Below are 12252 nucleotides of genomic sequence, written 5' to 3'. Positions count from 1 at the left end.
CTCTGCAGCCACTACGCTGCTACATGGGTAAACTGCCACCTCCCTTCTCCTCTTTCCCCTCCCCCTCATGCTTTTATTGTGTGTGTTTTATTTTAAATCCATAAGGTAATTGGTTTTCTGCAGGGCTAACTGAATTTCCCCAATTTAATTTGCAAAGATGCTCCCCAGGAGCCACTGCAGCGCTTGCTGTCGTTCAGATTGGATTACGGGCCTCTCCGGGGCTGCTGTATTCTGAGTCAGAAAGTGGGGCTGGGCCCCCGTAACCTGATTACCTGAGCAGCGGAACTTCTTGCTCTTGATCTGGCTGATGCGCTTGTTGGCGAGCCGGCGCGGGCTGCTGCAGCGGGCCCCGCTTGTCTCGATGGGGTTGTCCTGGAGGTAGTCAGCCAGCCACTTCAAGTGACAGTCACACACAAATGGGTTCTGGGCTAAGTGGCTGCAAGAGGGATATTGCTGTTAATCAGGGGTGCCCTGTGGTGCTGTGCTCCGTCACCAGCCTCCCTCCGCCCCACCCAGGAAGCCTGGAGGGGGGTTTCATTCTAAAGAGACCCCCAAGAGGGAACCCATGCCTGCTGTCTGCTAAACACAGTCACAGCTGCACCCAGCATCTGGCTTGGGGAATCTGCCTCCCAGCTCTCTCCACTCAGGGGCAGGACCTGCCACCAATGGCCTCTACTCTCACCCACGTGAAGCATGTCTGAAACTTGGCGTTTACACTTAGGGGAGGATGCATATTACTTCTCCAAGCTCGGTGATCCCGGGCACATAAGCAGCTGGCATGGTGACTGGCATATGGTGGGTGTTCTATATACAGCTCTTATTCCTCTCATTATGACAGTACGGGGGGGGGTCTTGCTCCCCCTGGCTCAGTCAGGAAAACACGCTGAAGTCCTGAACACAGTGCCTGGTGGGCAGTCAGCGTTCACACACAGCAGCTGTTCTGAGGAACCTACGTTGGTCCCTGTCTCTGGCCACAGGGCAGGAAGTCAGTCAGCACCAGGTCTCTCTTGAAGTCTTGGGTAGCCCCCTTGACTCACTGGGGCTACCCAGGGTCTAAGCCCAAGGCTGGAGCATCAGAAACAGGGGCCCTGATCAGTATTCAGACGTCATCGACTTCACTGAAATATTTATGAACATCTGCAGTGCCGGGGAGTGATAGCACCGTTTGCAAAGAGGGTGGTGAGCCAGTGCAAAGGTACCTGCCACTCAGTTGGTTTTTCAGGGTGTGTGTGTGGTGGGGAGCTGGTACAGGTGGGGGGGTGGGGAGTGGCCAGGAAGGAGTTCCCAGCAAAGATGGAGCCTGCTGAGAAGACATGGGCGGCAGTGGTTACAAAGTGTAGCTTAGGGGCACCTCTGTGCTGATTCCAATCTTGCTTCTGACTCGTTGTGTGATCCTGAGAAAGTCACTTCACTTGTCTGTGCCTTGGCCTCCTCACGTGGAAACTGCAGGTAATCCTGGCAACTACTTCCTAGGGTTGTCAGGAGGCTGAAAGGTTCGAAGAGTGGGCTAGATTGCCTAAGCGCTCCCTTCTCACTGCAGCTGCTAGCACTCCTTGGGCTGCACTCATGTCAGCCTCAATCTGGCTGCATTCTCAGGACGGGGCATCTGGGTCCGCTACTCACAGTGTCTGGATCGACTGCAGAGGAGCGAACAGTCCCTTGCTGATGGTCTGCAGCTTGTTGTCGTACAGTGAGAGCAGGTTGAGGTTCTGCAGGTCCTGAAATGTGCTCACTCGCAGGCAGTTGATCTTGTTGGCATTGAGGAGGCTGCAGGCAGAAGAGTCCAGTGATTTGCAGCTCCCAATCATTCCCAGTGGAATAAGGGCTGCCCCTGCAGGGCATGGCTTGCATGCTCCCTGCCTCAGTACCGCTACCTTCAGCTCCTGCTGCAGCACAGACAGCGCCCTGAAACTCCCAACACATGTGGGCACTTACACATGCTGTCACTGTGGATTTCGGTGCCACAGCCAGTCCACATGGCATCCCCAAGCTCAGAGGAAGACCTGAAATGCTACCCCATGTGTTTCGCTTTCTGTCTTTACAATTCAGACCTTCCAGAAATGGAGAAGAAAAAAAATCATCTGCCACAATTGTTTTAAAGCTTGAATTGATTGACTCCGGTGCAATTTTGATTTAGAGAATTCCTTAGAGTTTTCTGGATCACTGATCTTGTTAGAAATCAGGGAAGTCATTCTCCAATGAAAAAACACATCTAGGAATAGGCAGGTGTGCACACACCTGCAGCTGCACACACGATTCCTGCACAAATGCTACTCTCTTAGAGACACATGCACACACAGAGACTCTATCTCATGTACATGCATGATCCATAAGGCACATACATATCTATACACATGTACTCACACAGACGGTATCTCTTACACATACACACACATATGAAAACAGATTCTCTCTTGCCTGCATACACATATGCATACAGATGCTTTCTTCTATCATGCATATAAAAATGCACACATGTGTGTACAGTTTCTCTTCTACGCACATACACATGCACACACAGGTATTACATGCACACACATACACATTTGCACACTCTTGCATTTGTGACTGGATGCTATCTTTTATATGTTTGCACACACTTGTGTGCACACAGATGCTATCCGCTGTACGCACATATAGCACACACATGCAGAGACATTACTTTGTGCATGCACACACTCATGTATGCACACAGACACTATCTCCCATACACATTTACACATATGCGCACACAAGTGTGTGTACACAAATTCTATCTTTTACAATGTATAACGCAAGAGGACAAAGTCATATGTGACTTGACTTCTGCCCCTTTCTCCAACCTCATCTTAACCTCATTCTATCCTTCATTCCACCTGCTGCCTTTTGTTTCTCGAACATGCTCCAAGAGTTTTTGGCCAGGAGCTTTCTCTACACTCATCCAGCAAAGTAGGCTTCTCTCCCTACATTTCACCTCAAATGTCACTTCCTCAGGGAGGCCTGCCCCAAACACTTCACCTCCAGTAGGATACCCTGCTCCATGATTGTCTGTTTCTCTCCCATGATTGTTCCTTATTTCCTTCCTGACGCTCATCTCAAATTGTGATTGCAAGATAGTAGTTTACCATTTGCCTTTTACACAAGACAGTAAGCTATAGGATAGCACAAAGAATACCTCATTTATAACTCTTTTTATTTTCAGCACTTTTTTAGGGAATAAAGGGAAGGACTAGAGAGAAAGAGAGAGCACTCCTTTGTGCTGGTTTGCTCTCCAAATGTGTGCAACAGCTAGGTCTGAATGGGGATATAGCCAGGAGCTGGCAGGCGACTCACTCCAGGTCATCCATGTAGGCAGCAGGTAGCAAACTACTGGAGCCACCACCTGCTGCCTCTGAGGGGCTGCATTAGTAGAAGCCTGGAGCAGCAAGAGCAGATGGAGCCCAGAGTGGGATACGGATGTCTTAATTACTGGGCCAAATGCCCACAGCTTAGTGCTTATCTATTCCTGAATAAGAGAAGGACTCTGAATGACACTGTGATGTATCTTGGCAATTGGATGCTGGACTTCCTATCATTGTCTGTACCAAAATGCCGTGATTCACTTAAATAGAAGAATGATGGACTTGTGACTGTTGTTGGAGGACTATACTATTGTTATAGGGAAAAACGGTGAGGGGGTATGAATGGGTCGGGTGGAAGAGGGGAACCCCTGAGTCTATGGAACTGTATCATGAAAAAAATTACACAGACCCACACACACACACCCACACACACCCACACTAAACTCCACATACAACTCCAGGGGTTCTCACTGTTCTTCAGAGCACTGAGTCTCTTCAGAGTGAGGTTTTGATTCCAGCATGGACCCGTTCTGCCAAGCCTGGCAGTCTAGCCTAGCCCAGAGGAAGCTGGATGGTTCCAGGGGAGCCTCTCAGAGCGCAGCTGCCAAGACTACACATCTGAGTGCCAAAAGTTTCCTTTATGATTCTGGATTGACTAGTTGGGTCCTTGAACCTGACTGGAAAACTGTTCTCATTCTGTCTTGAAAAAAGTTGTGGGCTGAGGGAACTGAGCTAACCAGCAATCATAGTGAATGTTTAAAACTGCACGTTCCAAGACTGGTGTCGGGCTCTAGTGCTGGGGAAACTGCCCTTGAGATCTGAAACGGGCAAACTTGCCACTGAGATCTCTGGATCCCGGGAGCCAGGGCTCCTTTTGTGGGCAGCAGTGAGGCCACCCACATTACTCAGTCATCCCTGTCACCCGTCCCCTGCTACAGGCCTTGTCATCCTTAGCAGTTCCCTCCTCCCACCCCCAGCAGCGCACTCTGTGCACAGCCAGGCAGCTGCTGCAGTGATAAGAAGTGGAAGAACTGCCTGTGTCATCCGGCTAGTAATGGGCAAGCTCTCCAGGGCCCACCAGGAGGTCCTTCTGCCTCGCACTGGAGAGAAGCTCATGTCATGAGAATGCTTGCATGTTTCTCCAGTGGCTTTCCTGACCTCCAGCTCTTCTCATTGTCACTCAGAGGGCCGGGCAGAACCAGCCCCACAAGTTACAGGCGAGGCGGCTGAGGCTGGGAGTTGGAGAAACTTGCTTTAGGTTATCACTTTCATGGAGCACACGGGAAGGAGGTCTTCAGGGGGCTTACTTCTTTCCCAGCGCCTTTCCTTCCCTGCCCATCTGTATATCCCCTTAGCAGTATCTCTCCAGAGAATTTCCAGTGCTTTGGGGATCAGATGTTAGTCAAAGTCTGTTTAGCTACTCTAATTTTGGGGGGGCAAAGGATTCTATGGAGCACAATCAAGTTGAGAATGAAACACACACACACACACACACACATGCACGCATTTTGTTTTCTGGAAAAAAAATTTAGAATCTGTGATCAGTGCTAGGTTCGCTGGAAGCAGCCATGGAGTGTGTCATCTTTAGCTAGTACTTTGTTTGCCAAAGTCTACACTAGTCTCTATTGTATCCCCTTTGTTACAGAACCCTTCTTGTCAGAGCAGGGAATTAGATTTGAGACCCTGGTGGAGATCCAAAAGCCTAGTGTCAGTACCCTGTTCCGGAGAGTGTTCGGCCCTGAGCAATGGCGACAGGATAACCATGGGGATAGCCAAGCGGCCACTCCAACTTGCTCTGGCAAGGATATCTAAACTAAAATCACCCCAGCAGCCTTCTTCACACGCCAGGCCTCCTTGGGTTTGCTTTCTCTAGTTGCTTCTTTGTTCCTTAAGACTCCTAGATCTCAGCATGGGATGTTTTTCAAAGACTTAAGGCATCAACACAAGTCACACTGGTAGAATTACGAGGCAAAGCTAACGCAAGGTGCAGAGCGCACGAAGCAGGCAGCAGAAGAAAACAGGAAAGGGCACAGTCTCCTGGTCACTCATCTCTCTGAGGATGCTCAGCTCCCTCGGGTGCCGCGTGGAGGTGCAGGGAGAGATAAAATTAAGCTGCTTATCCGGAATTAGATGCCAAAGACATGCTCGTTATCCGCAGCATCAGCAAGATCTAACAGCCTGTCCCTCCACCCTCTCTGCTTTGGAGGGAGACTTGGCAGCCACTCGGCTCTGCCCATCAAAGGAGCCATGAGCTATCTGCCATCCAGGCAAGTGTTGGAGGGGAATTTAAAAAAAAAAAAAAGCAGAGTAAACAACGACAGGCTGGCGACCTCTTATCTGCAAGGTATGAGGCCAGAATTGTTTCAGATTTGGGACTGTTTTCAGGTTTCAGAACATTTGCATTGACACACTAAGCTATCTTGGGGAGGTGGATCCAACTTCCAATACAGAGATTCATTTACCCTTTCCTCATGCCTTATCCACTTAGCCTGAAGACAATTTTACACATTATTTTTAAATGTACCTTTGTGTCGACTACCACCTGTCACATCAGGTCAGGTGTGGAATTTTCCACTTGCACCTGATGTCAAGGATCATCATTTCAGATATTGAAACATTCTGAATTTGAGGGGTTTTGTTTTTGTTTCTGGATTCCGGAGGTGTGACCAGTGGGTGCAGTGAGCTTGGCTGGCTGTCCTGCGAACTGTGCACCAGAGCATAGGTTTTGAATGGAAGCACTGATCCTCCCTCTGGGAATGCAGACCCCTAGGCTGCTTGCATGGCCCTGGTTTATACCCTCTAGGGAAAAGAGATGTGATTGTGGTGGGAAATGCCACAGTTTTGCACCAAGTAGCTCCCAAAACACTTTCCCAGCACCACTTCTGGTACCACTGGGGGTATGATGGTCCTCGTGTTTCTAATGTGGACACTGAGGCTCTGCATGGTGATGGACCTGACCAAGCTCACCCTGCATAAGTGACTCTCCAGTCTGGCTGACACCAATGTTCACTTTTACACATGACCTAAACTCCATTTCCTCTCCCCTGTCTTCCTGTCTCTTGGGGCATGACTAGCACACCTGCGCATGCTCTAAGTGGACGAAGGCATAATTGGGTCTGGAAGACCCTGCTGCTTTCTTGGTGCTGTACAAGCAGCAGAAGCCCTGTGTCGATCCTTAGGATGCATCTGAGTCCTCCCTGAGCAGGAAGGAGTCTCTGCTTGGGGTGCTCCCTGAACTGTCAGTGCACAAGGTAGGACAAGCTCTTCTCTGAGTGGCAGGCACCTGCACAAACCAAGGTTTCCTTGATTTCAGAGACCATGGTCCAAATGCTCATGTGGAGCTGACACACGTGCCCTGCAGACCCTCACCTGGGGCCTTTGCTGTGCCCTGAGCGGGACAGAGGACAACAACAAGGTAGATACAGCAGCATCCTTCACACAAGACATGATGCTCCAACTTGCCTTATTCCCCGTGGTGCCAGCTACTCACCCCGATAACTTCCATGCTCCAACTAGGCATTAGTCCAGTTTGCCAACAGATTCAGCGAGTCAGGTGGCTGGGGGCATATGGTACTCATAAATATTTCCCCAGAAGCATATCCAACTATTTTTGGGGCCATCTGCTTCCATATCCACCTACCAAAGGAATCTCAGAGGTCATATAAATAAAAAGTGAAGGAGAGGCTGAGAAGATCAAAAAGGCAGCAAGGGGCCATATGATCTCACAGATACAACCCACTAAGCATTCCACATGGCTAGGCACTTGCTTAATCCTTGACCAAGCACCCACAGCTCTCCGAAACAAATGGTATCTCTACCTGTGATGATACTTCTGAGACCCAGGGAACTTACAGAACTTTGCTCAGGGATCCACAACCAGCAAGGGGTAGGACAATGTTTGGATCTAAGGGATCTCAGTCCAAAGCCTTCACTCCCAGCCATCATGCTGCCCCAAAGCCCAGCCGTCTTTCACTAAAGGGGCTGGGTGAGTCACCAAGGGATCCTGGCAGGAGAGGGAGGTGCCCTCTTGGCAGCCACTTGCTTTAACGTGGTGATGACTACAACAAAACAGCACCAGAGGAGTTAGGCTCCTGTTGGAGGAAATGAAAGAGTGTGGCACAGCTCAGAGCGGCAGAACACATGAATTGCCTTCTAAATTTATTTCCGTGTGTTAGAGCTACAAGACACAGCATCTCCTCTTCTTCTCAGAGCACTTTCGGCTCCCACATATGCTCCATGTCAAGAAGTATTAGCGCTCAGCCAATTGACTACCCAGTGCAGACGTGCTACTCACAGACCATCCCTCCCAGGAGCAGCTGCCTTCAGGAAAATCCAGGCAAGAGAGTCGTAAGCCTGGACTTCAGGGTGAACACGGCTTCCTCCGGGTCTGGGTTAAAAAACCTTGCCGAGCCCCTCCATGCAGCTCAAAGGCCTTGGATGCAGTTTGGAGATTGAAAACCTCTGGATTCAGGTTTAAGGATAAGCTGTGTTGCAATCACCTTATAAACTGTGAACAGATTAACAGCTCATTCTGCAGTCCAGAGGTATGATTCTGGGTGACAGTTGGATTCTCCACACCTGTTCATGGGCCTGTGGGGCAGGGGATTACTTCTCCTACCTCTACAGTGCTTGGCTGGAAACATCAACGGTTTATTCTCCACTCTGGAGCAGAAGCTCCTCTCAGAGAACAGAGGGGTGTGTGGTCTTTACAGGAAAGACCACAGGGAAAAAAGATGGTTGAAGCTCCTGTCACAGGGGATGCTGTTTGCTTCTATCACACCAACACTCAGTTGCAGGTGCTCATATATGGGGAGAAAAAGGTGGTACCCACAGCTACATGACATAGCATATATGTTCTCCTCTGGTAGGAGAATAATTTGTAAAGAATGGACTGTAACATCCTTGGTTAATTACAAAAGGGCCTTGGAGGTGCAGGTTGCCCTTGCACATTGTTGTAAACTATTAGTAGGGACCAGTTAGGGGAGTTCTTCTGGACCCTTGAGGAACTCTCCATCATGACCTCACCTTTCATCTCTTTATTTCTCTAGAATTAATCCTCTGTCATCCTGAATTTTCTTATCCATTCATTTTAATAAGGACTATTCCCTCACCTTAGAAAGTTATGCTCTCATCCTTTCCCTGTGAATTGAAGGTTTGCTTTGAGCTCCAGCTGGAGGTGAGGAGGAACCTAGTGATGCCTGGGGCCCAGATACAGGACCACATGACATTCAAATCTCCCAAAAGGAAACAGGAGGAACCTTTTATGTCCCCAAGAGGGACAGAGACCTCTTGCCTCCTCTCCTGATAGGAACTGCCCTGCTCATTCCAGGCTATGGGTTGTCATGGTGATTCCTGACACACACGCAGCACCACAGCAGGTCTGTGAAAAACAAGACCTCTTTTTACTCCAGAAGCACAGGAAAGCCCTTGGGAAGAGGGGAGAAGCAATGGGTTTTCTCAGAGGACAACTAGATTCTGAGACTGGAGAGGGAGAGCTATTTCCTGATTATCAAGAGCCTGAGAGATTTCATTCATTGTGGCTCATCTTGGTCCCTTCTTTCCCAAGACAGCTAGTAGGGTGGTCCCCCTGCTATCGGACTGCCACGTGGTTGCTAATCTCCTTTAACGGGGGTGAGCTAGTCACTCCCTGACCAAGTATGAAATGATTCTATCTCCCCAGGGACTTTCCTCAGGAAGCAGCAGGTGCACACGGGAGTAACACACCATGTCATCCTGCTTCTGCTGCTAAAGAACATCATCAGCCCATCCTGCCAGGCCATAAATAAGGACCCTTGATTGTTCTCACGTGGAGAGGGCTCAGGGTGCACATTGGCAGCTGGACAATGAACTTTTAGGTTATAGGGAGATATATTCGCTACATCTGAAGAGAGTAATGCCAAACTTTTTGCGGTTTCCCAGGAGCTGTTAAGTTTAGTGTGACAATCTTTTACCTAAAACTTTGTTGTGAGAACTTAGACCATAAAAAATATCAGCAAAGTGCATGCCAAACAGATTCGTCAAAGAGGCAGTGGGAGGGATTTCTGCACCAGCTGAGAGGGAGGCTGTGCTTGGTGCACCCAGGCTCCTTCAAACACTAAGATTTTCAAATTTACACTAAAGAAGGTAACATTTGTGAGGCTACAGAGGACAGGGGACCAGCTTTAGGGAGCATCTCCCAGGACTTCCAGAACTTGCTCAAGGAGACTTATATTCTGCAAGAATGAGAATCTGAGATAGTCTACTGTTCGTGTTGGCCACCAACCCAGATGACTGCCCAGACAATCTCCCACACTACAGTGAGTGTGTGTGGTGGGAAGTCCAGGAAGGCTGGAGGAATAGGGGGAGGGCAGAATACAGGAAAAGCAACTGCAGTGTTCCCAGCTGCTGATCCAGTATCCATAGCGGCAGAGCCAGTAGTGCCTTATGAACTACCGAGAAGGCAGCAAGACACCAAGTTCTCACCAACAAGCTTTGAGTCAAAGGGGGAGGAAATCACCCAGACTATATTCTAATCAAAACTTTCTTATCTGAGCGTTTCCAGTCTAACAGTGAGAAATCCAATCTCTAGTGGGCTGAACCCTAAATGAGATCTAATCAGGACCTGCTTTCAACCTGCCCCAAACACTAGGTCAAAACCCAGTGATGGTGATGTGAGGCCTGGTAGCTGGTTCTTTCTGGAAGGGAAGCCTGCCTGAGTTGTTTTGACTCTTGGTTTTGAGGTTGGAGGAAGACACCTTATTGCTATCCCCAGCTCCTCACTCCTATCAGTTCAAAATGGTCTTATTCAACTGGTCTTGCCTTCCCTGCCCTGGCCATGCCCCGTGAGGCCTGCTAGCCTCCTAACTGCTGTCACTTTGGAGCTGCGACACCTTTCTTTGCTAAACAGGCATTTATAGGACCTTTAGGTGCTACATAGCTTGCTGCATCTATTTATGTTTCCTTCATGTGTGCACACCCAAATGCACAGATGCTAACAGGACATCCATGGCAGCCTGCTGAAGCACAGCACTCCCGAGTCCAGCTGAAGGAGGCTGCTGTTGTCACCCTGCTCCCAGCAGATGGATGTCTAATGATCCAGCCTTGTGGGGGCAATGCTAACTTACAGACTCTCTGACGCAAGCAAGAGAGCACCATCTGTAAACCAGCCAGCTTCCTGCTGAGTAACCAACAGCCCCAGAGGTCCACAGAGGGCTGGGCCCCTTGAGCAAGAAAATGTCCGCAGAGACACACAAGGAGACCAGTAAAGAGACAGAGACAGGAGATGCAGATCAAGAGTCCACAGCCATGCAGCCTCACCCACACAGAACACGTCTAGAACCGCAACAGCCACCTAACCACAGATCAGACATGATTCTCCCCACCATGCTAAACGCCTCAAAATACAGTATTGGTTAAACGCCTTTCCTTCCTGCTGCACACCAGAGTTCAATTATCTTCTTCAAACATTTAAGCTCAAATGACCAGAGTGGAATTCATGCAAATAAATAAGCCTTGAAACTAAATCAACACTTCTCCCTCAGCCCACTCTTACCCAGAAAAAGTCACCCCGGCCACTGCCGATGTTCTTCTCTGTTGCTTCACCCCCACCCCGGCCTCCTTCAAGGTCAGGCGTGCAACAGCAGCTCTCTGCCTCGGCTTCAGCACTGGGACTGCGTGTGCAAATGCCACTATTTCTCTAAATCCCTAGCGCACCTCTGGTGAGATATTTCCTCTTCAAAGGGGCCTCACTTTCCTGCTTTCCAGCCCAGACCCATGGTTAGTGACTCATGCCTGGGCTGCAGTTCTGGACTGGATTATTTGGGTTTGACTCATTGACCTTGAATTCCCACTGCCAACTCCCTTGGCTGTCCTTTCACAAAAATGTAGCAGCGGAGGTGAGGCATACACAGCTCCAATTCTTCTCCCTCTTTCCCTGCACATAAAGTCAAATGAACTCTCCAGAACATGGCTCCAAGTGGAAAGGTCAGGGCCCCAGAAACACAAATGATGTCACGAGTCCTACTCACAGCAGTTGCAGGGACACCAGCCCATCGAACAGGCCCTTGGCAATCTCAGTGATCTTGTTGCCATAGAGCACCCTGAAAGACAGAAGACAACGGTGGTCAATGCAACATGAGGCCAATAGAGCCCCCTCACTCAGGAATGTTCTAGGGATGCCTCAGAACATCCTCTTCCCAGATCCTCCCCCTTTCCCTGCTGCTGGTCAACACAGCCGAGGCAGGACATGTGCCCAGAGCTGCAGAGCCATGTTTCTGGGTACAGAAGGGTAATGGGCTCTCTGTCCTAGCTTCCCTCCCAGGGTGTGTCTCCCAATAAATCTCCCACAACAGGAAAATGCAGTCTCTTTGTGGTATCTCCTGGGGCTTCTAACATGACTCACACCCTGGCAGTAAATAGGCTGTGTGGGAGGCTGGCTGGCCCTGTGTCTTCAATGGGTATTGATTAGGTGGAGCCCAGCCTATAGGATGTTTCCTTTTAATATCCTGCTGCATCCTAGGAATTCCCAAGCTGACCCCTTTAATCATGCACCCAGACAGAGCTTTGGGTGTCTGGGACCATCTCTGGGCAGCTCAGGGACAGAGAAGGTGGCCGTGGTAGTCTCATAGTCATGGCAGCTTCAGCTTCCTGCTGGCTTCTCTTACTTTCTCATCCCTTTCTCTTTCAGGTCCACTGTGTCCCTCACACTGCTGTCTCCCTAGTCTGTGGTGACCCTGGAGGCCTGGGGTGGGAAATCACCCTGGCTCTCTCTGCAGCCTCAGTTCCCAGTGTATTTCTGTGCTCCGCCCTGGTTCATCCTCGGCACAGGCGGCCGCCCTCTGCTCCATCCAAAGCCCAGTCTCCGTGTCTCACCTCACGGGTCTAGCCTCCTTCCTTCCTCTGTGGTTGAAGAAACTGAGGTTAAGGAGGATTTGTAAAACAAACAAAACTCCTG

The 12252-nt window shown here is 49.7% G+C and overlaps 1 protein-coding gene across 2 annotated transcripts in view; it reads right to left on the bottom strand.

Moving 5' to 3' along the window:
• SLIT3 (slit guidance ligand 3) overlaps positions 1-12252 on the bottom strand; it is a 596992-nt gene that overhangs the window by 91301 nt on the left and 493439 nt on the right. For both annotated transcript variants that reach the window (XM_058677430.1, XM_058677431.1), the window contains 3 exons: positions 11327-11398; positions 1624-1767; positions 273-436 (listed from right to left, as the gene is read on the bottom strand). In XM_058677430.1, coding sequence (XP_058533413.1) covers positions 273-436; positions 1624-1767; positions 11327-11398 — 380 coding nt within the window. The remainder of the gene's footprint in view (positions 1-272; positions 437-1623; positions 1768-11326; positions 11399-12252) is intronic.

This window comes from Ochotona princeps, chromosome 19, assembly GCF_030435755.1.
Source record: "Ochotona princeps isolate mOchPri1 chromosome 19, mOchPri1.hap1, whole genome shotgun sequence".
Taxonomy (NCBI): Eukaryota; Metazoa; Chordata; class Mammalia; order Lagomorpha; family Ochotonidae; genus Ochotona; species Ochotona princeps.
Note: the sequence above shows the minus strand (reverse complement) of the source record. Positions and strands in the feature narration are given on the sequence as shown.